The sequence below is a fragment of the Hippocampus zosterae genome, chromosome 5 (genome assembly GCF_025434085.1).
Source record: "Hippocampus zosterae strain Florida chromosome 5, ASM2543408v3, whole genome shotgun sequence".
NCBI classification, from domain to species: Eukaryota; Metazoa; Chordata; class Actinopteri; order Syngnathiformes; family Syngnathidae; genus Hippocampus; species Hippocampus zosterae.
Genome location: NC_067455.1, coordinates 11,930,696 through 11,949,871, shown reverse-complemented (window position 1 = coordinate 11,949,871; position 19,176 = coordinate 11,930,696). Strand labels below are relative to the sequence as shown.

At 43.4% G+C, this 19,176-nt stretch overlaps 1 protein-coding gene across 1 annotated transcript; it reads right to left on the bottom strand.

Annotated features, from left to right (window-relative positions):
* Positions 1–4,171: 4,171 nt before the first annotated feature.
* paqr7b (progestin and adipoQ receptor family member VII, b) lies at positions 4,172–16,961 on the bottom strand. The gene is made up of 2 exons (XM_052065519.1): positions 16,794–16,961; positions 4,172–7,584 (listed from the first exon to the last, which is right to left on the bottom strand). The coding sequence occupies exon 2, from the start codon at positions 7,576–7,578 to the stop codon at positions 6,520–6,522; it is 1,059 nt and encodes a 352-aa protein (XP_051921479.1). The 5' UTR covers positions 7,579–7,584; positions 16,794–16,961; the 3' UTR covers positions 4,172–6,519.
* Positions 16,962–19,176: the final 2,215 nt, after the last annotated feature.

Below are 19,176 nucleotides of genomic sequence, written 5' to 3'. Positions count from 1 at the left end.
TGCCATGCATATTTTTGGAATGTGGGAGGAAACCGGAGCACCCGGAGAAAACCCACGCAGGCCCGGGGAGAACATGCAAACTCCACACAGGGAGGCCGGAGCTGGAATCGAACCCGGTACCTCTGCACTGTGAAGCCGACGTGCTAACCACTGGACTACCGGGCCGCCCTCGAATGACAACACTGGAGAAGTTTTATTTTCGCTAGGTCGCTACCACTGTCAGACAAACACGACAAGCTCCACCCGCTCTATTTATATGGACGCAGAACACTGTAACCTTCCACACAAAATAGTTCCAAACAAGTAACATCCGCTTGTGACGTGTGCCGCGTTAATCTCGCGAGAAAAAATTTAATCCCGTTAAAATTGATTTAAATTAATGCCAATAAAAACGCGCTAAACTGACAGCTCTAATTAAAACCTATTTTTGTTAGCGAGACCTTGTTTACGTCTACGTTTTTGGGATCCAGACTTAGCTCGGCTTGTCCGGGTCGTGACACTTGTATCCAATATATTTTTGAAAACCTCTATTTTGGGATCACTATGCTTTATGTAATTATTATACCAACTGCCCAAGGGTGAGTAAACTTTTGTGATTGCTCTCCTGCCTGCATGAAAAGACTTTGGCTGAGGTCTTTATTATATATATATATATATATATATTTGATGTACAATGTCTACTGTTTGATTAAATATTCTGTCTGAATTCCGCTGTATTATCATAAATGGAGCCATATTCCTTATCAGCAAATGCCAGTCTCCTGCATGAATATTTAGCTCAGAGAGATGCACCCACAGAGGAATACCAACACTTTGTCAGCAGACCTTCATGCCAAAGGCGAGCAGTCTGTTGCCTGCCACCGAGCAGACCATTGGATTAATAGAAAGCAAATGAAAACGGCATCTGTACACCTGTCTAAAAAGATGTTTATATGGACTTGTTTAAGGTGCATCATGAATATTCCCCATCTGCGCTGATCTACTTTATCAATGTTTTAGGCAAGTACTTTCTAGATCATCTCTACTCGAATGTGTTGAGGCGTTCAAATTTGTTATATCAGAAATAATGGAAAGGTATATTGACATGCAAGTCAAGTTAGGTTTTGTTGTTCTGTATTTGTGGAGAAGAGAGACAGAGATGTGGTGGAGTCTACAGGTAATTGTGGACGACATACACAGTTGAGTCACACAGGATCTATTTGAGCACAGATCACTATGAGAGGAAATATATTTGTCTTACTGCCAATACTGTCAGAATGTACTCTATTGCTTATTTATACATTTGGCAACATGTGCAATACAAAAAAAATCAAAATCTTGAATGGTCACCAAATCGGGCAAAGCATTATTCCAACAAATGATATTTCAAACGTATCAATGGCGAATACACAGTGCTGCTTTGACAGGTGCAGTATTTAGATTAGCAGAGATGAGAAGGAAGTTCCTCCCCTCCCACTGAGAAATTGTTTTTTTATTTTTGGTATTTTTCTTCTTTTTGTGTGTGTGTGTGTGCGTGTGTGTGTGTATGTGTTTCAGAGATGTAAGGTAGCGCGAGGTCATTTGAAGACAAATCATAGGATCTTGAAAAGAACTCTAAAATGTATTGGGAGCCAGTGAAGGGATGTCGGAGTTATGTGCTCCCTCTTATGAGTACCAGTCAAGAGGCGAGCATTCTGGGCCAGCTGGAGACGCTTAATGGAGGATTGGCTGACTCCAAAGTAAAGTGCATTGCAGTAATCAAGCCGGGATGTGACGACAGCGTGAATTACTGTCTCAAGGTGTTCATGAGAAAGGAGAGGTTTTACTTTAGCCAGCTGTGTAAGATAAAAGAAATTGACTGTGCTAACACAATAAATAAACATGGTTTTACTCTAAGCCTGCTCCGATAATAACACGAAGGACATACTTGTGAAAGTTTCTCTCTTTGTGGTTATCCAACCCTGTTCTTGGAGAAGAGGTTAAAGGACAGGAAGAGGGAATTCATTATCCTTGAGAGGCTCCAGGTTTTGTCAAGAGAGAGACATTGCGATAGGGTCTAGGTCCTCCCTCCTCACCTCCACCTTCCTTCAGTATCTCCACTCGTAACTCATGATAAATGGACCCGAGTGGCGGGCAGGCTGATTGGTGAAACAAGTAGCACAGGGGCAAAGATGAAAAAGGAGGTACCGGTACTCTTTTTGTACATTTAGACAGTAAGGAAATGGGCTACAGTACAGTATAGCAAGGATTTTGATTTGTAAAGCTGTAAGCACACAGGTTTACAATTAAACTGAACACCACAAACATGGACCTGAATGAAGCATTAACCCCTCATCTTTACAAAATCCACCTTAACCAACCATAACCCTCAACACCAAACATAAAAGCATATAAACCATTCACTTTTAAAATGACCAAATGATCATGCTCTCCCGCCTGATGTTGTTGTCTTGTAAATTAAAGAGGGTGGTCAAAACAATGCTATTCCATTTTGTTTTGTAAGTTCAGGCTTTTGTAAATTGCTGATGGAGAAGCAAGGGGGGTTATATGACATTTCGGCACGGAGGCCACTTCAAGTCGGGCTAACTCTGGATAGGAGACCAGACCAACCAATATTTTTTGCGGAAAAGGCATTGTGTAACGCAAATAGGTTGCAGAACGCAAGAGGAATAACAGCTTTGCCCGTCGTAATGGGAGAGGAAGTCTGAGTGGAGCAATTGCAGAAGCAGACAGAAGAAAATTGATGGAGTCTCGTGGAAGCAATTGATAGAGGACAGGAAACGGGCTGTAAGGCAATTATCACTATCTCTGCCATTAGACTTAGGACTGAGTGTGAAATATTGTAAACTAATCACATTCAATGGGGATACATTAAGGACCCATCTCCTGAGCCTTAAATTACAGTGGGTCCTAATCATGAAAAAAATGCAGTTTAGAGATGTTCAATTTAACATAGCATATGATTTGGCACTTAGGAACAGACAAGGGGGCCGTATATGGATTTGGTCCTCAGCAGACATTTTCAACAGCTTTGCCCTAGCTTACATTAAATCATATTTAACGGCTTCAAATATAGGCATATGCTGTACATCGTTCAGAAGCTCTTCCATATAAATACTTAGAGGAATGGTGTTTTGGAAGCCTACACATACACATCAGTACACAAAGAACAAACCAGCACAAAAACAAATGTCTCACCAGCAAGAAAACAGCTGAATGCTGCACTTGTTGCTTTTGCAGACAGATGCAAGACTCATTCAGTTTGATGTTAACATGTAACTGTCAACATAAACAAGATGCTTAACCCAGGAGTAAAGTATGGTGATAAATCAGTGTTATGTTTACAATAACTACTTGGGTAATAATCAGGTAGATTGATAGTGTTTTTTAAGGAAGGATCAACATTTGTTTTCATTGCCCCCGAGATGTTACTAATCGTTTCTGTGTTATTTTTTTTATTTGCTCTAGTTTGTCAAGGAAGATGATTATACCATCTTTGATGAACCTCATAATGCTGCAGGTCATATTTCATTTCAAGAACTGATTATTTTTCCCTAGGTGACTTTTTTAATCAATAATTACGACTAGAAAGAATTACCTCCACGGGAGAGAAAAGAAAGACATTTAAGATTGTTTTTCTAATCATGTTTCCTGTCTTCACGGTTATACAAATTACAAGGCTGCCCTCTGGTGGTAAGGAAGCGAGTAGCCACAATACAGTACAGTATATTCACAACCAAACGAAGGCCTTTGGAAAGTCTTGTCTAAAGCTCTGTCAAATGTGCTTGCTTCTTCATGTCATAAAGAACCTGATCGAAGTGACAAAATAGCCTACCGTTGTACAAACTCACACCCATACAATTGATACAGTAAAGAACTAAAATAGTAATTCAGAATGTAGTGTGACTGAGGTGCTTTCCTGATAAAATATGCCAAAGCTAATTTTCCCTCAGTGATTACTCAGTATGTGCAGAACTATGCTACTTTCTTTCCATATTTATGTTGTGACGTTTTGCGCCTCGTCTTTCGGCCAATCAGCTCTCTGCTTTAAATAAATTATTTTTTCATTTTCTAAATTATCTCCCTTCACAGTAGTAGTCTTGAGTTTCCCATGTGTTATTATGTTCACCTTTGTTGGTGAGCTTCTTAATTTTTAAAAGCTCAAATAAGAAGAGACAACAATCTGGTAAGGTTTCAGTTAATACAACATTTTACTTCTTTTCAACATTAGTACAGTCAGTGCAGTCAAGAGACAGAAGACCTTCTGGCCCCTCTCACCCTGCTTTCTATAATGAAGGCAAACCTGGATGGCATCATTCGAGGCTTTGTTAACACATTCGCTTTGACACAGTGTACTGCCCATGTTCCGGTTCTTATTTTTCAAAACATGCAATTTAGATAATAGGTGCAGGTGATGTGTCAATTGCGGCAAAACTGCTGCTCACACATCTGTTCATTACTCAAAACACTGGTCCAAAAACAAATTTGACTTTCTATGTAATTCCACATTTGTGAAAAGAATATTTTAAAATAAATTATTGGTGCAACCAATATACAGTATATATCTCCCCATGTATGACTTGGATGAATCAAATACAAAATATCTGGTAGAGGTTTTATAAGCCCCAACCCTTCCAGGATACTCACTGTGTTAAACGGGCTACACCAAGAATAGAATATCCAAAGTAACCGTATAAAAACATCATGCATGTAAACATAGCCAATGTGGTCAACCAAAATATGTACAGTGTTGATTCGGGCAGAGCATGATGAGTCAACTGCTTGTCAGTTGACTCAAACCCACCATTTGCACTGCTGTGAAGACATCATTTAAATTGACTCTGAAATTATCTTTCAGTAGTGTCATCAGTGTTGTAAAAACACATTCATAAAACACCATCAAGAGGAGAGAATGCTGCAATGGCTCAAACTAATTTTCTGAGATGACATTTTGCAAGCTAAAATACTATTAAGTGAACCATATCTGCAGCAAAAGCCAAAACAATCGGGTGCTTCAGAGCAACAGTGCACCACTGGTAAAAAATGTATTCATAATGATCTTTCCAAAATCTGTTAAACACGAAGACAGTTAAACATGAAACATTTGAAAGCAAGCAGCAAGAGAAAAATGCGCTGTATTCCTTCTGAAAAAAAAGCGCATTCATCGTTGAGGGCTATTTGGCGCAGAGTAACACAAAATGCTTTGAGTGCAGGGAAAGTTGTCACACCATAATATCAGCATTGTATAGAGACATGCAAGAGGCACACACTGTACAATTTCATAACACAAAGCGAATATGTGATCAAAAGTACACTGAAAAAAATCATCAGTGTACTTTTGATCACGATGATTGTCGTGCAATCATCGTGCAAAACGATGATTGCACGACATCAAATCATATGGATCAGACACATTTTTTAAATATACTATACTATACTATACTATACATTTATTTTAAAAATGTATCTGCATCCAGATCATTTTAATTTGTGCAATCAATCAATGAAATAGAGCAAAGTACACTTTGTATATGTGTGTGTGTGTGTGTGTGTGTGTGTGTGTACTGTATAGCTTAGTCACCAAGCCATGGAATGTGAAAAGGCAAAAGCTGAACTTTCTGACCTTGAGGAGTATAAATATAAGGATTGTTGGAACAAAAACAGATCAGAACTCTCGCATCCCGAACATTGCTTCAAATGTAGCTTTTAAGAGGAACAATATTTTTCTAAAATCAGTGTTCAACTTTCCTCTACTATGTTCTTCCTTTAGTTTGGCCGGATGTACCAGGAAATATGAAAAGAAAGACACAATAAAATGGGATAGCATAAAACAAGCATTAACTAGATGTGTTATACACTATCACGGTACGCAAGACTGTTTTGCTGTACAACTCCAGAAAAAAACTGCATTTTTGTGTGGAGGAAAAAGAAAACTGAATTCACTTAAAATGCACGGCCCTTGACAACAAACATATATCTTACCTCCAATTGTTTATATTACAGGGGCCATAGGAATTCCGTATGCAACAACCAGGTTCCTTTAATGAGTCTCTTGAATAATATTGTATTTTAGATTTTAAAAAAGCATTTTGAGACATCATATCAAGAACTGTTGCAAGCTCACCAAAAATGTGCATAATCAAAAAGAAAATTTTAAATGTATAACGTGCACCTGTGGGCTTCAACTAACCCCTTGCGGACTAATAAACGAGCTGTAAAATGTTCACTGTGGTTGGGCAGATTATACACGAAAAGTCGCTGTTACAAATTGATGTATGAGGATAGAATTGTTGCTAACTGTACGGCTCACCAAGATAGATACCAAATCATTTCATGTTTCTTGCAGTTGCTTCTTTTCACTTTTAATAACACTTTTCAAAATAAATTGAAAAAATAGTTTAACTTTTAACTTTTTTTTGTTTTTTACTGGATTCGGATTCGGCTCAGACATGAGGGATTCCAAGTGCTAAACCACGTGGCCCATGACAAAAATGAGTTTGACACCTTGCTTGTAGAGCAACTTCAAATGTAAAATTACACCTATGCATATTTTTCATGGAGAGAAGCATGTACACGTTTGCGAACGTAAAAAGCAGTGAGCGCACTGCAGCAGGTGGTGAAGATAAAGAGCGCGACGGCGTCGTGAGCGAGATCGCCGTGGAGTCGCTCGTAGAGCGGCCGCCGCTCGCCGAAGTCTATCCGCAGAGCTTCGATCTGCACCAGGGTGCTGAACATGACAAACACGTGAAAGATCTGGTGGCCCTGCCCGATGAAGTCACACTTCCCTGGGAACCAGCTTTCCGGGTGAGGGCAAGAAAAAAAATAGGCGCCGATGAGGAAAAAGAGCACTTGGTAGAGGTGGTAGACCACAACCAGGTCAGAGCAGCCTTCCTGGTAGCACGTGTAGATGCGGTGAACCACGGGACTGATGTCCAAACAGTAAGCCAAGGCCGAGGGCACCACTTGGAAAAGCTTGTGAGTAATCTTGGGCAGCGTGGGACTGACGTATTTGCCATAGCAGCAGCCAAAGCATGTGAGCCAGGCCAAGAAAGCAGCGGCGGGTAAAAAGAACCCTTGCACTCTGGCATGCCAAGCCTCCTCGATGGCGTAGTAGTAATGCGTCAACGCGCTACCGTACTGGTAGACGGCCACCCCCACGTAGTCGAGGAAGTAGAAGGTGTAGTGAGACAGCTCAGATTTGGCAGACAAGAGATGAGCGAGTGCACTAAAGGAGAGGTAGGTGAAGGCGGTGAAGAGGATGATGAAGAGGGGCTGAGCGTGAGGGTCTCGCAAAAAATCAACCGTCTGTGAGATCTCCTGCCACTTCACTAAGATGACCAGGGCGGCCAGCAGGTGTGTCCATACGTTAATGGTCTCGTTGTGCCTTTGGAAGAGGGTGAGGAAGTAGTAGCGCCAGCTATGGTCCGGCTGCCTGTAGCCAGTGAGGATGTGACGCTCTTGGAACACCCAGGGAACGTCAGACACCTTGACGGTGCAAGGCAGTGTGGGAAAGGCCGACTCCAGCAGCTGAGGGATCTGACGCAGCTGCTGGGCGTTGATAAACAGGCGGCCGATCTGCTCCATCACCACCGTCGCCATGGCAAACTACAAGCGGGGACAGAAGGGCGCAGCGGTAAATTTATAGTGTGTGGGATTCAAACTCTAAATTATGAAATACCGTATGGACCCGAGTATAAGGCTGTTTTTTGCATTGAAATATGACTGAAAAAGTGGGGGTCGTCTTATATTCGGGGTCTAGACATTATACTCATTCACGACGCTAGGTGGCGCCAGATATCAATGAAGCGAATGCTGAACTTGACTCCTCAGGCCAAAGTGAACCCCTGCCACGAAGAATAAAAATAGCGGTAGCACGAAGAGAAAAATAAAAAATAGTAAATAATAATAAATAATAGAAGAGATAACAGAAAATGGAGTAACGTAGCGACAATCTGTAGAAAAGTGGGTCGAAGATCGGCATGGTTAACCGGCAGCTGAGGAGAAGTTATGGTGTAATTTACATTTCAAAAACCAGAAGCCATTCATTTACGAATGTGATTGCACTTTAGATTTGAATGAGGCAAAATAACATGCTTTTTCTCTCAAATATATTGTTATAATCATTTGTTTCACATGTACTGAAATTATTTTCTGTACAAAATTAATTTCATGTTCAAAAAGTATTTTTTCAAGCTTGAGTCTAGCAAAAGAGGGCTTCGTCTTATATTTGGGCCAATACGGCATATGGTTTCCCTCAGGAGGTCTTCATGACTGTGAAGACCAGAAATGTGTAATCATATACTGTATATCATATTACGTAGACACAACTGCACCTGCATTTCATTTTTACCGTAACTATATTTTATATTTTTATAGTATATTTTATATTTTTGTTTAGTGCACACTGCACAGTGGCATTATTAGCCAACAATTTCAGAATTCAATTTTCATTCATACCCAAGTGTCCAATTATTTTTGTCTTTTAGAGATCCACCCAACTAAAGATAACTTCAATGAAGTTAAGCTACATTTAATGTAGTATAGCATCTAGGCTTGATCCAACTTCTTTTTTGGGTTCTTGTTTCCAAAAGAAAATGACCTGTGTAGACTTCAACAACAATCTGGCCAAGACCAAACTGTCCTAATTCAGATAAGCACTAACTATATATACATATGTATATGTGTGTGTGTGTGTGTATATACTGTATATGTGGAGAAAAATACTTTTCCAGGAATAACCTCTCTCACTTGTGTGTAAACTTGACGAGAGAAGCGCTTTTAAGATCATGATCTTGAGTGGTACACACACACAAACACACAACAGCATAGTTTCCAACAAGACCCAATACTAATGGCTGCAATGTATTTTGTGCATTCAAGGGACCCAAGGACACTGAACAATTAACTCATGAAGCTAAAAAATATGTTGAGTTTGTTTGGCGCGCCGTGGTAGCGGAGGAGTAGATCGCGTTGACAGGCTTGACAGAGAACAGAAGCGTGAAGGAAGCTTTCAGTGCAGGTCAGGCAGGCATGCACGTCTTTTTTTTTTTTTAATAATGGAAATGACAAGAAGCACAAATCGTTTTGAAAGGAAATTATTGGTATCCTTGAATGTTTTGAACGAGCTATACAGTGCCTTTTGAAATGAAAAGAAATGTACCACATTTGCATAAATGGAATATTGTGAATATACAGAGAATGGATGGATAGATTTTTTTCAGGAATAAAACCTTTTCGAATTCATTTTTACTGTAGTTGTATCAAAGAAGAAATGGAAAGTGCGGCCTTGGACAGCAACACTGAACTGTTGCTCAACATTTTGCTGCACATCCTTTGGTAAAGGCAACTACCTCCGAGCATTTCTTAAAGCAACCTTGAAGCCGCTTGCACAAGTCAGTTGATGTTATGAAAGCCGTTTTTAATACATTGAAGTCTTTCACTGCGAAGGGAGATCATGTATTTATTCTCAACTATGCTTAACTATTTTTTTTAAGTTGCTATAGAAATGGTGACCTTGTTTGCTTTCATCTGTCCACAAAACATCTTCCCAGAAAGATATTATGTCAAACATCATCGAGGCTAGTAATGTGAGTTGGACCTGTGCAAGATGTGTCCGAAAGGTTCCATGACTGATGTATTTCATACTAATTCTATGAGTTTTTGCACTTGGTTTTATCAATATCCTCTGCGTCTGGTTTTCAAGCAGTGAGCAGAGGGAGCTATGCTGATATCAATGAAGCCAGACTTGTTGGGGAGTGTCATGACTGGTGATGAGTCAAAATAAACTTCAAGTACACAACCTGCAGGGAATAGGCTAACATTGAAAAGGCCAAAGAGAGCAAGGAAGTCAAAGTCCAAAGTCCTATTGATGGCATTCTTTCGGGTGGGGGGTCTCAGCCACTGCGAGTTCTTCCCACAGTGCCAGATATTCAATGAAGCACGTCTTCACAGAGATCCTGTGGCATTTGTATTCCTTCAATCTGCAAGCTGAATTTCAGCATGAAAAGTCAAGGATGCTTCACCATGTCAATGCGCGGAATGTCCAGAGCATCTGACCCTTCCCAGCGAATAAAAAGTTGCAAGGGCAGCCACCCTCACCTTACTTGGCTCGGTGTGATTCTACCACCCCCCCGAACTCAAGAGTGTTATCGACTCTCAATTCAGACATGGAGGAAACTGTAATGGCAGGGCCAAAGACGACAGAAGGTCTGGGATGATTCCTTCCAAGAGGACATAATGTTAGGCAGAGAAGGCTGAAGGATGGAAATGTGTGTTCAGACTCCATGGGGATTATATTCAGGGGGAAAACTTGTAGGCTGGATTAGAAATATAATCATTTGTGACATCAGTCCTGGAAGTTTTCTGGCAGTTGTGAATTGTGGAATCTGAAACACTTTGCTGGGATTATTCTTTATACAATACATCTTTATTTATATAGTGCTTTCACAACAGCGGCACTCTTCAGATTAAAACAGCAGCAACACTTTGATTTGACCTGGATCAGTGAGTGTATACGATTTCTGACGAGATGTTTCAACAGTAAAGCGTTTACCATGTGTTCAAATTTCATTTTCACAACACTGTAAGACAGTGATGAAATCCTACTATATGTGTAGCAAACTGCTTTTGGGGGGGTTACTTGGAGGTTTTTGTATCTTTTACAGAAAAGATGAAATGACCTCATACAAAACATAAAATATCCACACGTACTTGACACATTAAAGGTCGAAAAAAATTAAGAATGAGAATAAAATTAATTGCTGATTTTTTCAACATTATTTTAATAGAATGTGGTCTCTAAAAGTTCAAAACTTTTTTTTCAATGCCAGAATAAAACTGCAAGCGTGAAAGGCTTGCACCACAGCATGGAACGACAATGACCCCCAGGTTGTGAGCATTCCCGCTTTTGAGTGCGCTGAAATAGTAGCACCACAAAGTAAAAAAAAAAATACATACACACAGACATACATTTTTGCCATTGATTTAGATGAGAAATCAATGCTGCTGATTTAGATGAGACCGCAGCTTAACGTGTGTCTTTCCTTGTTGCAAATGACGGCCTTGACTGAGCGCATCCGTTACTAATGGCTCCATGGGAACTCAGGGAGTTGAAGCTTCACCAAGAACACTCGAGGTATATTTCAGGCTGAGCAGGGAGCAGTGTATTTTTAAGAATGTCACTGTCTGTCATCTCTTGTGTCCCAGAGCTCGGGACACTGAGACGTTAAATTAACAAAACTTCCTCTACCGATGGGTATTGTTAAGATTGTAACTATACTACAACACGCGTGTGTACACACACACACACACATACATATATATATACATATATACACACACACGTCATTATCATATTTTTAAAATAAACAGACTGAATAACCACCTTAAATCTAATCGTGACTTTAAATTTGGTACTGTCAAAGAATGTGGAACTATTGAAAACTCATTTTTATGATAGTTAGCAAATTGAGATATTAAATCAAGAACGGTTTACGAATAACAGACCGGTTAGACAAGTCTAGTGAATTTCCCGTGTATGTACGTACGTGTGTGTGTGTGTGGGGGGGGGGGGGGGGGGCGCGTGTAGTAGTGAATGGGAGAAGATTACGTAACAATATGCATCCGACGTCCACACCCTTTTCTAACAAAGGTTGTGTATGTCGTGTTATCAAGTCAGGCACACGTGAGTCCAGCTGTCGTGTTAACGTGGGTAACTTTATTGAGCTTTTTCGAAACGTGTATACTCTCTCTAATCACTCTCTCGTCTCCCGCTCTCGGCGCACACTCATGACGTAGTCGTCCAGCGACTATCGTCATGCTGTACACAATTACACCACATCTCCCTTTTCTAGAATCATTGGGTAGACTGCCAATGATTCAACAGACCTTGAGGATTATTCTGCCTCGTAGTTGAGAGGTCTGCTCCTATCTCAGCCTGTGTCAAAAAATCACATGCACAAAAACAAATGTCATTCTTATTTTCAACAATGGCTCCAACACACATATGATCTGCAACCAGCTAGACATCGTAGAGCGAACAAAACAGCACATTCAAACACATCGCACCATACACCTCCCCCGCTACGCTCCTTTTTTTTTTTTTTTTTTTTTAATAATTCAAACAACCTTACAAGCACAGCCTCATTGATTGTACCGAAACCGTAGGAGGAAGGGGGGGGGGGGCTTATAAGTCCAACCTGGTTGGTTTCACCACGACTCTTCCAAACCTGGTCTTGGTATTTGGAGTAGCTGGCGGGTCTGGAAGGTTCTGCTGCGGTGGTTCAGCCGATGGTTTTCCTGGAACGCTTCCCGAGAACTGTTCCGCTGCACCACGGTCACTCTGCTCAGGCGAGGACCTCATTGGGATGAGATGACGACGGTTTCGTCTGATGGTCCCATGGGGCCCCTCCACCAGATATGATCGTGGGGAAGCATATCTTTCAATTATGGCTCCTTCCGCTCCTTGGTCCTTAATCCACACATCCTGTCCCGGGTCGAGTCTGACGAGGTTCTGTGCCCGATGCCGCATATTGTAACGTTGAGCATCTTTTGTCCTCTTCTCCCGTTCACTCCGTACAACGGCATCACGGTCCGGGACGGCTGGGTCGAGCAGGGCAGGAAGGACAGGCACCGTTGTGCGGAGTCTCCTCCCCATGAGAAGCTGAGCCGGACTGTACCCGTTTTCAAGAGGGGTAGCCCTGTATGCGAGTAAGGCCAGGTAGGGGTCATCTGCCTTTTTCAAGAGGCCTTTGACTGTCTGAACGGCACGTTCTGCCTCGGCATTTCCTTGTGGATATCGTGGGCTACTTGTAATGTGACGGAACCCGTAGGACTCCGCGAAAGCCCTGAAGCCCGTTCCGGAGAACTGGGGCCCTCCATCCGAAACTAGAAGGTCGGGGATACCGTGGCGTGCATAGATCGACTTAAGGTGGCGAATTACCTCATCCGATTTTGAGGAGGCCAACGAAGCTATCTCCACGTACCTTGACATGTAGTCCACAACCAGCAAGTAGGTCTTGCCTCCGAGCACGAACAGATCTGCACCCAACTTCTCCCATGGTCGGCCCGGGTAGGGTGATGGAATCATTGGCTCCCTCCGGTTCCGTCTCTCCTTGCAGCATGTTCGGCAGTTGAGAACCAACTCGTTCAGCTGTTGGCTCAGCCCGGGCCACCATACTGACCGCTGTGCTCGCTGTCTACACTTTACCACGCCTTGGTGACCTTCATGCAGTTTGGCGAGGACATCATTTCTCATGGTTGGGGGTATGACGAGTCTCTGTCCCTTCAGTAAGATTCCGTCGTGAACTGTAAGGAACGCCTGCTCTGCTCTGTACAGCCTGAGTGCCGGTTCATTTGGACCGTGTTCGGGCCAGCCTTCTGTGCACAGCTGCATCACACGTGCACACACACTGTCCCTCCGCAGCTGCTCTCTCAGCTTTCCTAGGTATTCGGTGGTCGCCGGTAGGTTCTCCATCACCATGTCCGCGTAGATGTTCGTATCTTCGAGCAACTCCTTGTCGGCTGGTGTCTCCACCCTCTCCATGGGAGCTCGAGACAGCGTGTCGGCTGTCCACAAGCACTTTCCTGGGACATGAGAGATGGAGTAAGAATAGCGCATGAGTCGCATCCTGAAGCGTTGGATCCGCGGAGGTAAGGCGTCCAAGGCTTGGGACCCCAGGAGACTCAGGAGAGGCTTGTGGTCCGTCTCCATCAGGAAATGCTTCCCGATGAGAAAGTTTCGAAACCTCTCGCAGGCCCAGGTCAGCGCCAGAGCCTCCTTCTCCACTTGTGCATATCTCTGCTCCGTAGGTGTGAGCGACCGCGACATGTAGGCGATTGGCCTCCATTCTTCCTCCCACTTCTGGAGAAGAACGCCTCCCAACCCGTATGACGACGCGTCTGCAGACACTTTGCTCTCCCTGTTGGGATCGAACATGGCTAGCACCGGTGTGGACGTCAGTGCATCTTTTAAATCTTGAAAGGCTCGCGCTTGGTCGACGCCCCACAACCAGCAGTTCTTTTTGGACAGGAGATCACGGAGAGGCTTGTCCCTCTCTGCCAGCTGTGGCACAAATCTCCCGAGTTGGGTCAGCATTCCGAGAAAACTTCTCAACTCTGTTGTATTCGTTGGCTCCGGCATCATCCTTACTGCCTCAGTCTTGCCTGGGTCTGGCCTGATGCCTCTGTCTGAGATCACATGGCCTAGAAATGTCACCTCTGACTTTGACAGCTCACACTTTTTGACATTGAGCGTGATGCCTGCCTCCTGGATCCTCTCCAAAGTAGCATGCAGGCGGGCATCGTGCTCCTCCTGTGTTCGGCCCCATATCAGCACATCGTCCATGTGGCAAACAACACCTTCCAGCCCTTCTGTAACCTCTGTTGCCATTCGGTTCTGAAAGTGTTCGGGGGCTGAGGCTATCCCGAAAGGTAGCCGTTTGAAGTAATAACGCCCAAAGGGTGTGATAAAAGTTGTCAGCTTCTCCGAATGGGGTGTTAGGGGTATTTGCCAAAACCCCATTTTTGCATCCAGCTTGCTAAAAATCCGGGCTCCAGCCAGCAAGCCCAGTGTTTCCTCCACTGACGGCAGGATATACTTTTCTCTGCACACTGACTCGTTGAGTTTGGTGAGATCTACACAGATACGTACAGCACCTGATTTCTTGGGCACCACCACGATGCCAGCACACCAGTCTGTTGGCTCCTCGATTCTGCATATCACCCCGAGTCGTTCCATGCGGGATAGCTCTTGCTTGACTTTGTCCAGTAACGGCAATGGAATCCTCCTTGGTGTTTTTAACGAGAAAGGTTCAGCCCCAGGTTTCAGCTTGATGTTGTACGGCCGCCGCATCACTCCGAGCCCAGTGCATATTTTGGGGTAATTCTCCTTTAGTGTCTCTATAGAGACGCTGCCTAGGCGTGCGACGAGCCCCAACCTGCAGCTCGCAGATCTCCCCAGCAGGGCAGTATGCACTTGACGAGCGATGTACACATCCTCCATCACCTCCCTATCACCTTTCCTCAGCAGCAGCCTGGCGACGCCCACGACCTCAAGCGGGCTCCTCCCTGGTCCCAGGAGTCGTTTTGTTGCCTTTCTGAGTTTAGGGAGATTGTTTTTGTACGTGCCCCTGAAAACTGTGTGTGGCAGAACGGTGACATCAGCGCCCGTGTCAATTTTGAACATCACACCACGCTGATTTATGTCAATTTTGACCATCCACGGGTCACGGTCTGTCGTAACACTGTCAAGGAGGAACCCCTCCTCGTCCTCATCTTCTTCGTCCTCTGTAACTTCGTGCGCAGATTTAGACTTGCACACACGCTTAAAATGTCCTTTCTTTCCGCAAGCATGACATTTTGCCTCGTGAGCGGGACAATCACATTTTGGATGGGATGGAGAGCTGCCGCATTTCTGACACACAGACTGTGCACCCCTTTCCTTATTGTAACGAGAACTTTGGGACTTGTTTGTCTGGCTATTAGCACAGGTAGGTGTGTTTTTAGCATACCTTACATTGCTCTTGAACACTCTGTCAACAGATTCAGCGCCACTTGCCTCTGAGTTGGTGTCCCCTCGCAAATGAGACTGCTGCTTCTTCACCTCCTCGCTTTGCCGTGCAATTCTTATGGCCTTTTCGAGGGTTAAATCCGCGTCCAACTGCATGCGTTCAGACAATCCACTGTCTCGTAGTCCGACGACAATTCTGTCTCTGATCAGTTCATTGCGTAGCGCCCCGTAGCTACAATGCTCCGCCAGCGCATATAGTGCAGTGACGAACGAATCCACACTCTCCCCTTCTTTCTGACGGCGCATGTTGAATACAGCCCGCTCGAAGATGACATTCTTCTTGACAACGAAGAAGTTTTGGAGTGCCCCGCGCACTTCTTGGTATGTGCGCCGTTGAACCTCGGACAGATCCAGCCCGCGTAGGATATCATCAGCCTCGTCACCCATGCAGTAAATCAATGCGTTCACCTGATTTCCTTCGGAACTAGCATTCAGGTTACTTGCCAGTCGAAATCTTTCAAATCTCCGGATCCATTTGTCCCACTCCTGCGGCTTTGAGAAGTCAAAGGGCTCCGGCGGCTGGATGTTGAACGTGGCGCACGGCCCCGCGGTGACGACCGGTCCCGCAGCCCGCTGTGCACCTAACGCCGTGGCTCCATCCGCCCGCGCCGAGGTTCCTTCCCCTCCGTCGCTCATTTCGCCTTTTGCCCTTCACCGCCGTGTACAAAGATCCTCCTCACGCACTCCACGCCAACCACAGGACTTCTGACACCATGTCGTGTTATCAAGTCAGGCACACGTGAGTCCAGCTGTCGTGTTAACGTGGGTAACTTTATTGAGCTTTTTCGAAACGTGTATACTCTCTCTAATCACTCTCTCGTCTCCCGCTCTCGGCGCACACTCATGACGTAGTCGTCCAGCGACTATCGTCATGCTGTACACAATTACACCACAGTGTACGTGCACGACTTTGATTTCTAAAGGAAACGTTGTGGATCATAGTCAGGAATTATGAAAACATCAAGTGTTGCGCTGTACAACGAGGCGGCCCTGTTGCACCCATTCGATCCGACAAATCGTGCACCTGATAGACGCCTGTGAATTTCAAATCCTTTTTTGGGGGGGGGGGGGCGATTTACACTTATAATCACAACCGGGATGTCTAGTTCCACTCCCCGTGCGCATCACACAACGACAATAGGGCGTTTAGCGTGAAATTACTGAGATAACCCTTCACTTGCGGGGTTTTCTGCTCGAAGCGGAAATCTTCCTTTATCATCTGAACTAATGAAAGCGACCCACATACCTGTAGATGGTGGGATCAATCCAAAGTCTTAGAATTTGCCAGCGACGAAGGACGGGCAGCCTGATAAATTATTAAAAACATTGTGCGACGAATTACACGGATGGAGGATGGCCGTGGTTGTAACAGTGCTTGACGGTAGGGCGCAGACTCCAAGAGGATGTCAAGGTCTTCTGACAGGCGGCTCTTCCAACCAATCAGAAGCCCCGACTTGGCCTCTTTTCGCGGTATGCTTCATTTCAGCCAATGAAGAGATTTTGTCCGGGTAATCAACCCACCGCACCATAGGGACATTTCACCACAGTCATGATTTGTTGCACTTGGGCACTTGGATGACACATTTTTATCATTTGAGAAGTCATCAAGTGTCTCACCTAATGTAATGTTAAAAGACCATAATTAACTTTTGACTTCAATGGTTTTATGACGACCGAGTGGTTACCTCATAGTTCTGAGGTTGCAGCCTTCCATGTGGAGCATGCATCTACGCATGTTTATGTGGGTTTTCTGTTGATACTCTGGCTTCATCTTGCATTTAAAAACGTGCGTCTTAGATTAATTGAACATGTTAATTTGCAACTGTCTGGTGACTAAACACAGCTAAGAATAAAGTATAAAAATATTTTAGAATATCAATTTAAATGCTGGAGGGGACTTAACTGGTAATACACAGATTTCTGTGCTATAGTTATTAGAGTTCTTCAGATTGGCATTGTGGGTAATAGTCGGGGGGTTGAGGGAAGGCAGAAAAGGTTTCTTTCGTCTTCCCAAAATCATTAAAAACCATGGATTTTGTCTCCCCCGTTACAAATTGCTTTGTTAAATTGTTGTATGTAGCGCTTTGTTACAGCTGCCGCTGTTGTGAAAGCGCTATATAAATCAGCATGTATTGTATTGTAAATTGTCAAAGTCCCCTTAAAACTTCCAAGTCCACGGGTGTCAAACTCAAGGCCCGGGCGCCAGATCTGGCCTGCCATTTCATTTTGTGTAGCCCGTGAGAGCAAATAAGCATGTCAAGTTTTCCATGATGTTAAAGTCTGAACTTAAATTTAAGATAAGAAAACCTAGAGAATTCCCACTTCACAGCAGCAAAGTTATGAGAGGAAGAAGTAGAAGAACGAGATAAATAGGAGCTGCTGGAAAGGCAACCACTCTTGCGGCACCATCGTGAAGTCAAAATAACACAACAAAACACAAGACACAGACAGTCGTGCAATCGTAATTGCTTTTGCTACATACACTTTGTTGTTTGAAGCAGTTATAGATGAAAGAGGAGAGGATCAAAATGTCCTTTCACAAGTGGATCAGAGACGACATGCTGAAAATGTGCACGTCTGCTACAAGCTACGTTTTGAAAGCAAACACGAAGCTGTAGCGTCCATTGATGAAAATGGATTGTCTCACATTTCCTGTCCCCCAAAATATAATAAATCATTACATCGAGATATTGCAATCATTATCTCATGACATATTTATTACATTAACATAAACAATTACTAAACTAACCATTATTCTTGACTTCTGATTTCAAACTAGTTATCCACCAATTTGTTGTGCACTGTGTATGTAATATGTGGAGGTGATCAAACATTTTTACCGTTTCACAAAATTCATAATGGCCCGCTCAGGAAAAATGTAAGTACAATGTGGCCCACTAAAGTTTTCAAATGAGGTTTTAATAAGACTTGAAGTTTAAAAAGTAGCTAAACTAAAAAGATCTTGACATTGGATGCCACAAAGATCTTGTTTTGTCATCAAATCAATCTGTCATTCTTGTGTTAGGCATTCATGAACAACAAGGTCTCTATTGTTTGTCCCAGTCAGAGATGTGCATTGTGTCTTCGCTCAAGTCAGGGAAAGTGTTTTTTTCTGTGAACATTGTGGAGACATTGTTTCTAAGAATTTAGGGTGACTTGTGACACTGGCTTAACCATGTAAATAGTGCATGCAGTGTGACTGTATTCAACGGGGCAAGTGGAATGGAGCCTGGTAATGTTTCAGGCATCAATGATGGCAATCAAGTTATTTCATGCAAAGACACAAGAATGACTGTCAAACAGTAAAGTTGAACCAGCATTGCAAATCAAAAGCTTGATTACAAATGTCACGTTATTGTTCAAAAACTGACCGATTATCACCAAACGTTGTGTGAACATGGATATTGATATTATTGTGTGTGCGTGTGTGTGTGTGTGTGTACATGCACACATACATACAGTATATATATTTACGGTTCCAGAACAGACTCGGACTCTACAAATGTAATGTTAATGCAGATTAATGTATACAAAAATATTTTACAGCCCAAAAAAATGACAAAGTACAAATGATGACGCTGGTACCCACACCAGGAGAAACCCAAAAGCGCATGCATAAGGCAAGGGAA